We start from the raw sequence: 15,304 nt of genomic DNA on the forward strand, positions 1-15,304 counted from the left end.
ACCTAAAGGTTCTTCACCTTTTCCAAGTCCTATCCAGGTTAGGGTGACTGCCCGATGTTGGTTTCTCCGATCGTTGACCTCTGTTGACCTCGAACTGCATTGTGGGAAGTATGGAAGAATCCACGTGCAGTCCGCCAGACAGATTTTGGAAGATCGTATTTATCAATAAAAAAAAGACTCAAACTCTTTTCTGTAGCTTGTGAAAGTGGTTGTAAATTGTGTACATTTGCTGCATTTCCCCATTTTTTTTTTTTCAAAAATTTTATTAAAAAAATATATGCAAATGAATGAAAACTTCCTTGTGCCACCTGTGAACCTCACCTTGGTAGAAGATTCCAAGATGGCTGCGCCGTGTACGAAGGGGGTGTTGGGATATGTTTTGTGTATTTTCATCGTGTTTTCGATGAAAGTGCGGAATATAAACTCGCAGCCTCCTTCAACTTTGCGCCAGGTGAACTTGGTAAGATTAGTTATTGCAATATTGTTATTTTGATGCCAGTTTAATTGATACCTGATATATGTTAATTATTGTTATTGTGACTCTCACATGATCACTCGGCCTTACATAACATAACACAAGATTGCATAGATTACTGTAGAAGTAGTACACTGGTTTACTACTACTATTGATCAGTTGAACTGTGTGCACTCTGTGTGAAATAAATCATATGCTTTTGTATTCCACGGCTGATTATTTCAATAGATTTTAACTGGTCAATAAAACATAAATATGGGATTGTGATATTTCTGATTAATGTATGTCCCAAGACCCGTGTGTTTCAGCATTTATATAAGAAAACAGTCAGCGTGCTGCTTATTTTGGAGTGTGTGTCTGAAGGTTTATTTCTAAGATCTACAGTTCATGCTTACATATGAATATTGTAAATAATTTTTTTTTAAATAAATAAATTTATCTTTTAATCTGAAACCAGGAAGTGCAGGCTGCCATGATGAAGCATGCAGTAGCTTCAGGTGTATTATCCAAATTCAAATACTCTTAAAAATCATTTTTGTTTTTTAGGAACTGTATGCCTTGTTTTGATTTATGTCAGCAATTTTTTTTAATTAATTAATTTATTTATTTTTTGTTTGCTTTTTTTAATTAACTGAATTTTTTATTTTGTAAACATTTTATGATTTTGATTTTCTCATCAAAAATCTTCCTTTTAAGCTATATCGCCATGGAGACCGAAGCCCCGCAGGTGGAACCTTTCCGACTGACCCTTACCAGGAGGATTCCTGGCCACAGGGATGGGGACAGCTGTCAAAGGTCTTAATAAATGATAAGAATAATAAAATAATTATTGAGAAAAAGTTCTTTATATAATGAATTATTAAGCTGTGTTCACAACCAATTTGAGCAGGGCCTATCTAAGCCTTGGCTTAAATATGGCATTACCCACACAAAAGTATGCCACATAATCCCTGTGGGGATGGCGTGCGTTGGAGGCAAGGAGTATATAAGGGGATTAAGCACATTTGATTTCAAGCGTGCGCCATATTTGAGCTGTGGTTCAGCTAGGCCCCAGCTCGACTTAGTTTTGAACAGAGTCTTTAAGTCTGCTCCCAATAAAACTATCATACCCAGTAGATCGATCCAACTTCGAAGGGGTTTCTTGCTGAATGCAGTCAGATAAACTGTATGTGACAAATCCTCAAGCAGCTAGAGGTGATTAAAGGGATAATAACTCTTTATTTCAGCCAAAAAATTAATTTTCCTGGAGTGAACAACAATTTTCCCATACTTACCAATGGTTAATGAATCCATTTTTACATTCAAAGTTAGTCCCTGGTTTTTTTCTAAAAAGTTTGGTTTTTTGTTAAAATCTCTTAAGAGATTTTAACAGAGTATAGCAATCAATGGAGGTCACGTGGTCTAAAGACAAGCTCAGATATCAGAATAATAGCTATAACTGCCGTTTTTGTGGTAAAACAGAATATATTATATTTCTATGAGTTATTCACAATGTTTTTATTGTGAAATATAGATCTCATACGAAGAGTTATAATCCCTTTAACTTTTATATCTCTTGGCTTCTGGACGCTTTTGCTTTTTGTTTTGAGTGAGTCCAAATGCACACGAAAGTTAATTAGTACCCAGTTGATTGAGGAGGGGTGCCATTCAGTTAATAGGATGGCATTCATTGTAAATGCACCCATTTACTATTTCTTGCATTCATTTGCTTATTTGATGCTTAGGGACATACTTCAGAGTCATTTCAAATAATATGGTGGCCTTTTTGTAATATAAATCTATAGCTTTAGCCTTACTTAGATAATGTGTGATTATAATATTGATAGAATATTTTCATAGATAATTTGTGATTATAATATTATTGATAGAATATTTGCATTATTGTAATGTGTAATATTTCGTCGGCATATTTTGGACAAAGAAAGCCAAGGTATGTACTGTAGTTAGTCAGTTCACATATTAAATTAGTGTACTGTATTGTGTGTAAAAAAGGCAAAATATCAAGGTTAACAATGGACTTAGCATACTTACATCTTGCAAGTTCAACCTCTTGCAATATTTATAACAAAAATTATTTTTCCTCAAATTTCCGCCTTTTTTTCCCTGAATCACCAAGTATACCCCATCGAAAACTGGTCAGAAAAGTGCAATCTATAATTCCATTAATCAAATCTGAATTTCTGATTTTTACCATCAGGAGTCAAATTCACCAGTCTTTATCTCCATTACAAATAATTCTGTATGATATGACTAATTGGACTATATTTTCAATGATTTCAGCTCGGGATGCAAGAGCAATGTGAACTTGGACAATTCCTGCGTAAGAGATACAACGGCTTTCTGAACAGCTCATACATCAGAACAGAGGTGAGAGTTTGTGAAATTTCCCATATTTATAGACCTTTCCAAATGGGAAAACAAATACAATACAATTTGACTGTCTGAACAGCTCATCAGATTTCAACATCTATCAGAGCATCTTCATCAGGGAATGAGGCTATCCAGGAGAATAGCTTCTATTCAGTAGTTATGAAGATGCTCTAATAGACATTGAAATAATGGAGTTAGACATTTTTATATTTAGCTGTTGATTGATGAAAAAAGTACTTTATTTTTATAACATAAAGGGCTGATAAAATCTTCTCTGAAATATATGGTATGATTTCAAGAATGAAGTAATTTCTCTTCAGTCAACAGCTTAATATTGAAATAGTTTTACCTCTAATATAATGATGTCTAGCAGAACATCTTTATCAGGAAATGAGGCTATCCAGGTGAATAATTACTTCATTCTTATAACATGGAACAGCTGTTGAAAGCTGCTCTGAAATATATGGTAGATGAAAATCTTCTCTAAAATATACGGTATGATTTCAAGAATGAAATAATTTGCCGTCAGTCAGCAGCTTAATATAACATAACACAGCTGATGAAATCTTTTCTGAAATATATGCTGTTATTTCAACAGTCTATAATCCACTTTTCCACATGTCCGCAGATCACAGTTCGCAGCACAGACGTGGACCGTACGCTGATGAGCGCCCAGTGTAACCTGGCCTGCCTGTATCCACCAGGAGATGAGCAACAGTGGAATAAGTCCATCATCTGGCAGCCTATACCTGTACATACTAGACCAGTGGATGAAGACCCTGTATGTTAAAAGTCTCCACCTCTTTCTCTTTCTTCTCCTCACCTTCTATCCTTCCTTCCTTAACCCTCTTCCAGTTTCTGTCTGCACTTCTCCCTCTCTCTTTACCCTTCTTTTTGTCTTTCCCATCACCCACCCCCCTCTCTCTTTCTCTCTCTGTCAGTCTCTCTCATTATTTTAAGGATTTTAATTCATTAATTTTCTCATTAATTATTTTATTTATTTAAAGTATTTTCAGTGTTATGTTTTCACAGTTTCAGCTGAATGTTAATCAGTTGTCAAAACATCTTTTATTTCAGTTGCTACGGACTGACGAGCCATGCCCAAAATACAACAAAGTTTTCAATGAATTGATGCAGTCAAAACTTGTGAAGGATGAAGAAGTACAGAACAAAGTAAGGGGTATTAAAAGACATGTAATTAGTTAGCCTGAAGCTTATGCATTAGTTGTTGTTGTTTATTTATCTTTTTTGACAGAAGTAACTGAACTTATATACAGTTTATCCATCTATTCTGAATATAATGTAAGACTGCATTCCCACAGATTTAGATCGATCCATCTGGATCTAACTCCCTGGGGCTGTCAGCCGAACGTGCATGGAAGTTAATTACTCTCTTACAGCTTTTAGTAGGCAGGACAGACATTTAAGCCAGCTTAGTTGACTGTAATCTAGTGAGACTCCCCATGGGGATAGATCACTCTAAAATCTATGGGAATGCAGTCTAACAGTGCTGTTTTTATGTTGGCTAAAAGTAAGGGGGTATTAAAAGAGATGTAATTAGTTAACCTGAAGCTTCTGTATTAGTTATTGTTCTTTAGCTTTTTTAGACTGAAGTAACTGAGCTTAATACAGTTAATCCATCAATTCTGAATAAAAGGTAACAGAGCTGTTTTTTTGTGTTGCAACTTGGGTTACGTCCTGCACTGAATTGTAACAGTGGGCACAGCTTAGGTGTTTGATTATTTATTTTGGAAAAGGAAATTTTTGAAAATTCTTGCACAGCTTGTCTTTATGAGTAAGGGCAGACTGCTTTGTGAGGAATGATTAATATAGAAAGTAAAATATATCTTGAAAATGATACATTTGTGAGATTCTTTCACATGTCTTCCCATGTCTCAGAAGCCTCATCAGTAAATATGCTCCTTGTTCTTTACCTCACCACTATAATTTCAAAATTGTCAAATTGGCAGTGTACTATCTTTTTTTAAAGAATTTATTGAAATAAGCAAAGAATTGACACAGAATGACAGCACTGTAGTATATGCTACAATAATTTGATTTGTAGAACTATTGATCTTGCTGAAATTCTTTATCATCTTATACCATCAAGTATCGTTAATTATTGTATAGCATCTAATATAATCTCCTAAAAGGGCTCAGAATCCAAATCCTCATTATGGTTAGAGTTTTGAAAAATTTCCAAAATATACCTTTTTTTTTTCAGAATACATTCTAAGTCTGAAAAAAAGGATTTGATCCCCTTTTGAAACATTAGTAAACATAGTATTCACAGTCATTAATTAATAAGTCCATTGATCTGTTCTTGGCTGTTGGTTTTAATTCCCGTAACACTGTTCCTAGTCAGAGGTTCTGCATTAGTTAAATTGTTGTTCTACACTTGACCAACAAAAAAAAATCGAAACGTGGAATTTTTTTTCAATAATTAAAAAAACATGTTATTGATATATTGGGAAAAACTCCAATGTATATAATAAGGTAACAAACGGTGGGTGCATTATCCATTAATATTTGGTTAAAATATTTACCATAGCTCGTGGTTATTTCATAATGATAGTTAAAAAATAATGATGTTTCCAAATTTTTTGTCAACATCATTATTTTTTAATGCTCATTGCTACCCAAAGTGACTGATTCTCAACACCAGAATTGTTACTAATTTAACTTTGGTTATATTTATTATTTCAGGCCTTCTACCAGTTCATAAGCAACAAAACTGGATATCCTCATGAGAATATCAGTATCTTCTGGGACGTCCAGGATCCACTGTTTTGTGAGGTACCATAATGGCTCAATTCATTAACTATGAAAATTATGAATTTTACAGATACTGTTTTTTTTTTAATAATTTTTTTTAAAATTAGAACATTCCAAATGAATGATGGCAACACAATTGAAAAACCAGACTACCTTTTAGTTAATGTCGTACAGTAAAAGCGCCAAAGTTCTTCATGAGCATTTAATGTATAGTTAATGATTCCAAAGTTATGTATCTAAAAATTTGATAATTTTCCCAGGTATAATGATCAAAACATTACAATAGATTTGTTTAGCCCCTGGTACACCATGCTTGCGAACATTTGAAAAAACAAACTCTGGAACGCTCTCTCTCACATGGTTTTTAGCAAAAGAAAAGGCTGCAATATTGAAAGTCCATTAATACTGATATATAACTTTGACATTGACTAACAAATATTATCTAGTTTTTCACTGTGTTTTATCTTCAGTGGGTACACAATAAGACCCTCCCTTCATGGGTCAATTCCACATGGCAGCCCACAGGGCAGAATGTATGGGACATGATCAGGAATACCACAAACTTCTCTTGGCAACTGCTGTTTCGGACAAAAGAAATGAGAAGACTTCGAGGGGGTAGGTTAAGTGTTAAATGGAAGGTTGAATTTGAGGGGCTATATATTTGAAGATTTCTAGTCGAGTCCCATATCTTGGATAGAAAAATCTATTACCTGTACCTGAGATAATTGGCTAAACAAAGCTGTCTTTGAAGTTAATGTGTGTGTGTGTGTGTGTGTGTGAGAGAGAGAGAGAGAGAGAGAGAGAGAGAGAGAGAGGGAGGGAGGGGGGGGAGGCTCTTCAGAACCAAGTTGATCCAGGGACTAACTGATCAAATATGGTGCGTATTGGACGTTGGATTCCCTGCCTCCTACACGGTCATCCCTGCTGGGGCAGAGCAATTAAATCACAGCATGCTTTTAAATGAGTTGCACCATAATTGAACTGCTACTTGGTTAGTCTGTGGATCAACTTAAGGACCAACTCTGACCAGGCCTACTGAGAGAGAGAGAGAGAGATTTGTTGTGATTGGCATCATATACTATTATCTGACTGATTTCATTGCAGGTTTGTTGGTGGGAGAGATGATCAACAACATGAAGAATAAAATCAAGCTTGGGCCAAACAACAAGTCTGAACCCAAGATGCACATGTATTCAGCTGTAAGTTTAAAGACACAAATCTTGTTAGACTTCTATGTAGCAAAGTGTGAATATTCCATTAAATTTCCATATTTTTCTTCCTTGCCCTTCCTTTAGCGAAGTCCTTTATCCACCAATTAAAACACTTTTTTATTTGCAAACTGCACATATTATCATTGCACTTTGAACAAAACCATTGAAATCACTTGGGTTTCTTTATTACCAGCACGACACCACTGTGGCCGCCATGTTGAATGCTCTGGATGTGTTCAATGGCGTCCAGCCTCCTTATGCATCCATGGTCGCCCTAGAATTACATGAAAAAGACAACTCGCACTGGGTGGAAGTTCTCTACAGGAACCTCTCCAGAGATCCCGGAGCCGTCAATGATTTTACACTTATTCATCACTTGACCATACCAAGTAGGGACATATAAAGCATACAGTATAAGAACTTCACATTGAATTGCTAATACAGGTCCTTCATCAGTTTGAAGTAGCATTTAAAAGTACTTGTCTGCTCAGCTAAAATATAAATAACAAAGAATATAGATATAGGGTACAAAAAATATACATATGGAAAGTATAGTACCTGACTTTTTGTACAGTTATGTCATCAAGAGATTTTTTTAATAATAAAAAAAAAAATAATAATAATGATGAAATGATTTTTTGTAAATTTCTGATTTCCAGACTGCAGTATCCAGTGTCCTTTTGATAAATTTATCAGCCTGACTAAAGACGTGATTCCAGTGAACTCGCAGGCGTGGGCAGAAGAGTGCGAGATGCCGTCCAGTACGACAAGTGGACTCAGCATGCGTATGTATCCAGCTTCACGTTGACCTAGTTAAAGGTTCCCGATATAGGTTTTAACCGCCAAAATGATTTTTCCTCAGAAGGGAAAAAAAACACGTTTTCTTCTATTCACGAATCGTTTTACTCGATTTGCACCTGCACTTGGATTCAATGTTTTTGTTCCATTTGTAATATAATGACTTACTTCTAATAACTGCCCTGTGACAGTTAATGACCAACCTCAGCATTCTTTCTATTTTTATCTTTTCAGCCATGATCATTGTGATTAGCGTTGTGGGGGCCGCCATTTTGCTCCTTGTGATTGGTCTCAGTGCTCTGTGCCTCAGTCGAAGCTGTAAAGGAAAACGCCAAATGCGTTATCAGGAATGGAGCACGACAGGAATAACAAGCTGACAATACGCACCTCTCCTTGCACAGGATTTTGTGTCAGAAGACGAGTTGTGATTTATTATAATAGCTATTTAACTGTTAAGTATTCCAGGGGTAATTTCACAAAGAATTTCGGATGAAGTTTGGTCTGAATCTTAAGACTGGGATATTTGGTCTGCTTTAAACCAAGATAAATCGGCAATAGACCATGGAAATGAAACTGCACATGGAACAAACTCCATGAAAGGCAAAAAATGGCTCATGATTTTGATCAGTGACACTCAACTTCATTGGACTATCGCAGAATTATCCTGAATTGAAGTTGATCAGTATTAACGGTCTTCATCTTTTGACACACTTCTTGCCTGAAGTTTACATTAATTAATTTATTAATTTATTTATTTATTTATTTATTTATTTTGGGGAGGGGCAACGGTCAGTAAGGTATTTTTCATTCTTGGCTAATTTATATATAAAATGCTCTATTGTTTCAACTTTTTTGTCTGGCATGAGAAAACTGCATCTAGTAACAAGAACTCCCAGTGCCAAAAATTGTCTTTTTGATTAATCTCTCAACATTTTTTGGGGCAATAGATTTTTGTGTGAGAGCAGGGGGGGTATTAGCGTAGAAGACTGGCAATAGCCAGCAAAATTTCGAAAAATCTCTGTAATCCGAAAGCCTTTGAGCCAATGCATAAAGAATTAAGGAAAAATGAGATTTTTAATTTATTCATTCAAAATGAACTGAAGAAATTGTTCTTTTATCATGGGCAAGATGAAGTGATCTGAACTGATTTTGCAATATGAATGTCTTTTAAGTTTTTTCTATTTAATCTATGTGAGAAGATAATAAGGGCACTAATGATATAATAAATCTATAACGCATGTAATGAGCTTATATTGAATACATGCAGCTGCTCTGTGATTCTAATTTTTAATGGAAATCATCCAAGGGGGCCCAAAATCTTGTGACTTGGGGCCCCATTCCCCTAGACACCCACAGTCTAGGTAGATTTATCAAACTCTGCAGGGACTCTCGCTGAGTGCAATCAGCTTTAATGAATTACTTGCCTCCTTGCATTGAGTGGAAAAAAGAAGGGCTATTAGTAACAGGAGAAAGTTAGAAACAAGAGGAGGCCATTCGTTTACTTAAGCATGTTGTACTCAGCAAGAGTCACCCAAGTTGGCTCAATCTGCATAGACTGATGGTGTCTGTGGGAATGGGATCATAGTGTAAAAAAGTGGGGTTTTGAGGGAAAATGGGCTCAAAAATAAATGCAGCAACAAATAAAAGTTGATAGTATTATCCACCTTACACATATTCCGTCACTTTTTTTTTGTCTTGTATGATGTCACAGTGCCAGGGGGCCCCTTTTAAAGGATCTCAGAAGATTCCCATTGCTATACAGCTGTGTATTGTGCTGCTTTGAATTAAGTGATTAAATTATGTCCAGTGTTTGTGTCACTGTAGTATTTATTAACTTGATATTTAATTGTTACTGTTACTGACGCTATATATTAAGAAAAATTACTCATATTGAGTGAAATTATAAGAAATTCCTGACTGCTTATGATATGTTATTGTATGATTATTGTCCATGTGGTTGTAACACTTATCTGAAATAAACGTATACGTATTTATAAGTAGTGGGTTTTGACAAAAGTGAGTTTCACACCGTACTTGTCACACTTATGATCTTTAAACAAGTGTGCCCCATCAACGTGTACATCAATTTTATGATCAAAGTTTATCAAAAATGCAAACGTCTCCATTACGAAAACCACGATAATTTAAAAAGAAATAAAACCCCTTTTGATTTGAATAATCTTATGGTTAATTTAGTCTCTTTGAGTTTGCGAATACAAATACCATTAAAATACATGGCAACCATACGCACCTGTAAATCCACGTACAGATAGATACGCCTCCTGTAAAAAAATGCAAGAAAAACTTAAACTCCATATAATAATTGGAAATATTGATATATATTGATTTAGGCAAAGAACATTTAGAACGAATGGTATGAAAATAAAACCTTGTTTACTTTTTCATGACAGCCAGATAAAACTCCGTTGAGCAAGGATGTTATCATATTATCCCGACAGAGACCAGTTATTTATTAAGGGCCTGTTTTGTATAGTCCATAACTATTCCTACCAATTAGATTTATTATTGCTAATACGTATCGTATTATTTGGTCCATAACATGTTGTGACATGGGTTTCCCGGTGCTTATTAATTAATTTATTTGACACTTGGATCCGAACGAAACTAGGATTTATCCATTCCATTATAATGTCAAAAACAGGATTACAGGTATGGCTATTGATCGATCAAAAATACTGGGTATCAACATCCATCCTCTTTCCCTCGTGCTGAGTTCTGTGGAAGTAATGTATCAAAAATATATGAAAGAGCATGATGGAAGTAGCCTGCGCAGTATTTGTGGAACAAAGTGATGTATTTTTAAAAGTGTACCACGGTCAAATCTACCTGTACTTGTATTTGACCGTGAACATTCGTGAACAGATTCAGCCACAACCCCTCACCTAAAATGGGCCACACCTGTCTGTAATTTGTATAACAATAAGTTGCTCACCGTAGTGCGAGCTGTCTTCTCGAATGCTCAGTAGGCAGTAGGACACAGCAGGGTGAAGACGCAACAGCATGTGTGGTGCAGTCGCAAGGACGAGCTTTTGTGAGGCGAAGAAGCAAATGCATGTTTCGTAAGTAACGCTTTTGTCGTCAGTTACCTTTGTCATTAGATACATGTAGGAAAAGCGTAGAAGAATGCAAAATATAAATTACGACAAGTATTTATGTTACGATTCTTAGTTATATTTTGCCTGTCGTTTCTTTTATGTCACTCAGAATATTAGCTAGCATATTATCATATGGAAATATTATCACGAAGATCACGGACTAATTTAGGTAATAATGCCGTACTTGTCACAGTTCTGAGCTTTTGATCAAAAGACAGTGTGCCCCATCAACTTGTACATCAATTTTATGGTCAAAGTTTACCAAAAATGCAAGTCTCCCTTTAGTTAACGAAAATCACGATAATTTAAAAAAGAAAATCTAAAAACCCTTATGGTTACTATTGTCTATTTGAGGTTGCATTACTTTTTGTCAATTTTAAAACAGTTTTTGTAGGTTTGTTTATTTTATTATTCATGTACATCATGCACCAATAAAAATGTTTGTAAGCAGTGTTGAAATACAGGAAATGATTTATAATAAAACAAAATATGGCCCCCAAACGCGTGATGCATAAGGATTTAAAGATATTACAACATTAAATGGTAGGTAAAATAAATTAACGTCCCTTCTTGTATCATCCGCGATTTGATGAAGTGTTTTCAATGTTTGTTTGTTTGTTTTTTTTTTTTTTTTCAAAGCAAGATGTCTCAAATAACTTTAACATAAACTTCAGGGGGGTGCTATCTAAGCCTGAACTTTGGACAAGTCAGTATACACCCACATCATTTCAAGTGCCCTCTTCTCTTTGACGTAAAATGCATTATAATTAGTATTTTTCGAGCCTTTTCGTTTAGTCAGATATTGTTAACATTCATTTTTCATTTCAGAGGTCCACTGAGATACTGAGTACTGCAAGACACCCGCCTGTTAGCAACCAAGCCTTTCTTTCAAGTTCTGGAACCCTACGCACATTCATGCATCTAATGTATTAAACCTGAATAAATGCTTTTGTAATTCCGTGTTTTTTTTTTTTTTTTACTTTGATATGAAATGATAATGATAAAGATAGTAGTTATAATGAGAGAAAAGGGGTTAAATTATAAAGATATTGAGCACTTTCAAATTTAATAGGCTAAAACTGATCTCTAAATATTGTTTTTGAAATTGATGATTTCTACAGTAAGAGAAGATATTTAAATAAAAAGGTTAAAAGGCTTTTAATATGCCCTGAATACTTCTACAAGATTTTCGTACAGCCCACATTTGTAAATAAAAATCGTATGAATTTACGATCTTGCTTTTTGAAAATATTTTACATTTTATTCTATAGTTAGACGTTTTTTTATATAAATCTCTTGGAATAAATTAGTTTGATATCCCCGATATCATTTTCTTAAATTGATATAAGTCCATTTTTGATCAGATCTGGATTTTGCTACAGAATATGGATTCAAATTTCACGACCTTCTCATGATATAAATACTTCAATTTTAAATTAAAAAAAAATTGATAAAGTTTAGACTTCCTGACACACTTTTGAAATGACAACAGTTGAAATTTGCCCCCCCCCCAAAAAAAGTCTGCATATTCCGATATGTTTTAAAAAGTATTATTAAAATATAATTTGAAATATATTGATCCCTTGATTTAATTTTGTGACCTAGATTTATTCCCATACGGTCCCAAATGTGCATATTGAAAGGTTACATTTTTATTAAATTGTAAAAAAGCAAATTTTGTGACCAATAATTTAATGTCTGTTTCTGCAAGATAAAAGTACGTCTTCCCTCAAAACTGCTAACACAATATTTTTAAAAATGAAATGTGCTCTTCTAAATGGCTAATTGCACCACCAATATAATTTTGTGAAATACTTGCATGCACCCCTCAAATGGAATGGACCCGCCCCACCTGACACCCCTCAATTGGAATGGACCCGCCCCACCTGACACCCCTCAAATGGAATGGACTCGTCCCACCTGCCACCCCTCAAGTGGAATGGACTCGCCCCACCTGACACCCCTCAAATTGAATGGACTCGCCCCACCTGTCACCCCTCAAATTGAATGGACTCGCCCCACCTGTCACCCCTCAAATTGAATGGACTCGCCCCACCTGTCACCCCTCAAATTGAATGGACTCGCCCCACCTGTCACCCCTCAAATTGAATGGACTCGTCCCACCTGACACCCCTCAAGTGGAATGGACTCGCCCCACCTGTCACCCCTCAAGTGGAATGGACTCGCCCCACCTGTCACCCCTCAAGTGGAATGGACTCGCCCCACCTGTCACCCCTCAAATTGAATGGACTCGCCCCACCTGTCACCCCTCAAATTGAATGGACTCGCCCCACCTGTCACCCCTCAAATTGAATGGACTCGTCCCACCTGACACCCCTCAAGTGGAATGGACTCGTCCCACCTGTCACCCCTCAAATTGAATGGACTCGTCCCACCTGTCACCCCTCAAATTGAATGGACTCGCCCCACCTGTCACCCCTCAAATTGAATGGACTCGCCCCACCTCTCAACTGTCACCCACATCAATGCAGTCACTCCAACCACACTATATCAAACTACAAAACAAAGTCAATCTAGTGTGATATTTATTTATTTAGGACATTTTTTGCGACAGAAAACAATATTAAAAATATAATAAAGATATTTATTTGCAGATAGATTGGCATAGACTCTTGTCAAATAATATAATAAAATATGAGCTTTTGATATTTGGTGGGCGTGGTTTCAGCTTGCGTTCGGATTTGCTGCTTTTCTCTTTTTGTACTGTGATTTCAATGTCAGGATTCATGTCTTTTACTAAAAGAAACTAATATCTCAAATTGTGCCGAGCATATAAATTCAGGGAAAAGAAACTATTCCGTTTTTCCATGGAAATTTGAAAGCATAATTAGCATGTTTATAGTGTATACATATAGTGTGGAATATAGGATAGGCCAAGAGAGATTTTTTTTTTTTTTTTTTTTTTTTTTTTTTTTGAGCAGACGTGATACATCTTAAATTGGCAGATCCAGAATATATATATATATATTTCTTTGACCTACTACACTGCATCTTTCTAACCTTGATCTCAACACAAAAACAATTTGGGTAAATTACAACACATTATAACAAATTTAAAAATAAGTTCTTTTTCTTTTTGCTTTAATATGAAGGAGCAAAATATAGCGAAGATAGAGAAGATTTTATTTCATATTACTTTGACTTCTGTGTCTTTGATCGAAAAATAGCAATTATTTGTCATTCACAGGATCAGACACTTAAATAATAACACTTACAGATGTTGGAAATGAAAATGATTCCTACAATGTAAATAAAATTAACGTAAACAAAATTGAAACACTTTCACCTTTAAGTTTGAAAGTTGTAATACGCAAATACTTTGAAAATTCATAGTGACACTTTTAAACCCTTAAGTGATTTTAACATTGCACAAAAAAAAAAAATAATAATAATAATAATAAAATTGCATCCAACTTGTCCCAATTAAGGTATAATTTGAAAATGAAAATGCTCAATTACTGGGTATAATTTTAAGGGGAACATGATCGAACTTTGTACGCAATTTTTTTAAATATTCTACAAGATATATTCTAAAATATTCAAATCTTATATGTATATGGGGTAGTTCTAAATTTTTTTTTTAAGTCACAATAAAAGCATGTACCATTTTCGCCATATTGCATGTGCTTTTCGTGTCCGATGGAGCGCGTCAGTGTAAGGTTCCAAAATACGACTAGAAGGCTTTGGAAGATTCTGTTAGTCACACCCACGTACCCACGTGCATTTTGCAGGATCATCGGAGAGTTGGTATTTCTGAAATATTAAAAAGACGTTTTAATTACGATTTTAAAATTATATCCCAATGCAATGTACCGGTAATATGAACACAGATAAGACAACTGAAAGAATATATTAATTATAAACGTTAAAAAGTCTATTCTACCCATTCCGTAAACTTTACAATTAAACGAGTTTCTGACAAACACATTAACGATATAAAACTAAAATCACAACAGGGGAGATGTATGTAAATTATCCTGTCACTAACGTACATTTGCCTCAGTTTTCGACATTAGATGCTTTATAGGTTAACTTATTGCACAAAATAGGGACCTTACACTACAAGGTGCGACTGAGGACACCCAAGTTTTGAAAGTGTGTGGATATTTATAACAACTATAGTCTGAAACACCAGGCGACTTGAGGACTTACCTGCGGTACCTACAATAGGCTACGTTATAACATGCAAGGGCGAAAACAAAGCATTTACATATACAGATACATATGCATTGTACATGTACCGTATTATCGAATCGTGTGTATCAGACGAACATTCTTCTCACCTGTACATTCTAGTCGAAGATATTTTACTCACAAAACATATTTTCTTCAACCGTGGTTCCACCAAACGTGTACACAATGGGTCCGAGCTTCAACGCTGAATAAAGTGTGTTGCCTCACTGACTTCACCACACCTATCAATGCAGGTCATCTTGTTACAAGGTCTAGCTGTCAAGTGACCAGTCAGGAGCACAGCTCGCACTGCGATGCGTGACTGATTGTTATGCAAATTACAACTGGTACAGTGTATGGCACAT

At 35.3% G+C, this 15,304-nt stretch overlaps 2 protein-coding genes and 2 long non-coding RNA genes across 6 annotated transcripts in view; 2 read left to right on the top strand and 2 right to left on the bottom strand.

The window, feature by feature from the left end:
- Positions 1 to 136, bottom strand: part of LOC106181789 (ecdysone receptor) — an 81,712-nt gene extending 81,576 nt beyond the window's left edge. For 2 of the 3 annotated variants that reach the window (XM_087013181.1, XM_087013186.1), the window contains exon 1: positions 18 to 136. The gene's annotated coding sequence lies outside the window, so the exon portion shown is untranslated. Of the gene's footprint in view, positions 1 to 2 lie in introns of all 3 variants that reach the window. The other variant, XM_087013182.1, reaches the window with a different exon arrangement.
- A 134-nt stretch (positions 137 to 270) lies between these two features.
- Positions 271 to 9,626, top strand: LOC106161594 (prostatic acid phosphatase). The gene is made up of 11 exons (XM_013538597.2): positions 271 to 460; positions 1,172 to 1,270; positions 2,756 to 2,842; positions 3,474 to 3,626; positions 3,923 to 4,018; positions 5,552 to 5,641; positions 6,091 to 6,235; positions 6,725 to 6,819; positions 7,025 to 7,220; positions 7,491 to 7,616; positions 7,864 to 9,626. The coding sequence occupies exons 1-11, from the start codon at positions 278 to 280 to the stop codon at positions 8,004 to 8,006; spliced, it is 1,413 nt and encodes a 470-aa protein (XP_013394051.2). The 5' UTR covers positions 271 to 277; the 3' UTR covers positions 8,007 to 9,626.
- A 738-nt stretch (positions 9,627 to 10,364) lies between these two features.
- On the top strand, positions 10,365 to 11,705 carry LOC147761731 (uncharacterized). The gene is made up of 2 exons (XR_015334511.1): positions 10,365 to 10,709; positions 11,574 to 11,705. It is a non-coding gene; the product is annotated as an uncharacterized LOC147761731 (long non-coding RNA).
- Positions 11,706 to 13,868: 2,163 nt separating this feature from the next.
- Positions 13,869 to 15,304, bottom strand: LOC147761732 (uncharacterized). The gene is made up of 2 exons (XR_015334510.1): positions 15,050 to 15,304; positions 13,869 to 14,519 (listed from the first exon to the last, which is right to left on the bottom strand). It is a non-coding gene; the product is annotated as an uncharacterized LOC147761732 (long non-coding RNA).

The sequence above is a fragment of the Lingula anatina genome, chromosome 5, assembly GCF_051362555.1.
Source record: "Lingula anatina isolate TDL-2025a chromosome 5, LinAna3.0, whole genome shotgun sequence".
Lineage (NCBI taxonomy): Eukaryota > Metazoa > Brachiopoda > Lingulata > Lingulida > Lingulidae > Lingula > Lingula anatina.

Coding starts and splice junctions, on each gene's coding strand:
- LOC106161594 (XM_013538597.2), top strand. CDS start 278: ATGCAAATGAATGAAAACTTCCTTGTGCCACCTGTGAACCTCACCTTG. Junction 4,019..5,551: donor ATGAAGAAGTACAGAACAAA/GTAAGGGGTATT, acceptor TTATTATTTCAG/GCCTTCTACCAGTTCATAAG. Junction 5,642..6,090: donor AGGATCCACTGTTTTGTGAG/GTACCATAATGG, acceptor TTTTATCTTCAG/TGGGTACACAATAAGACCCT.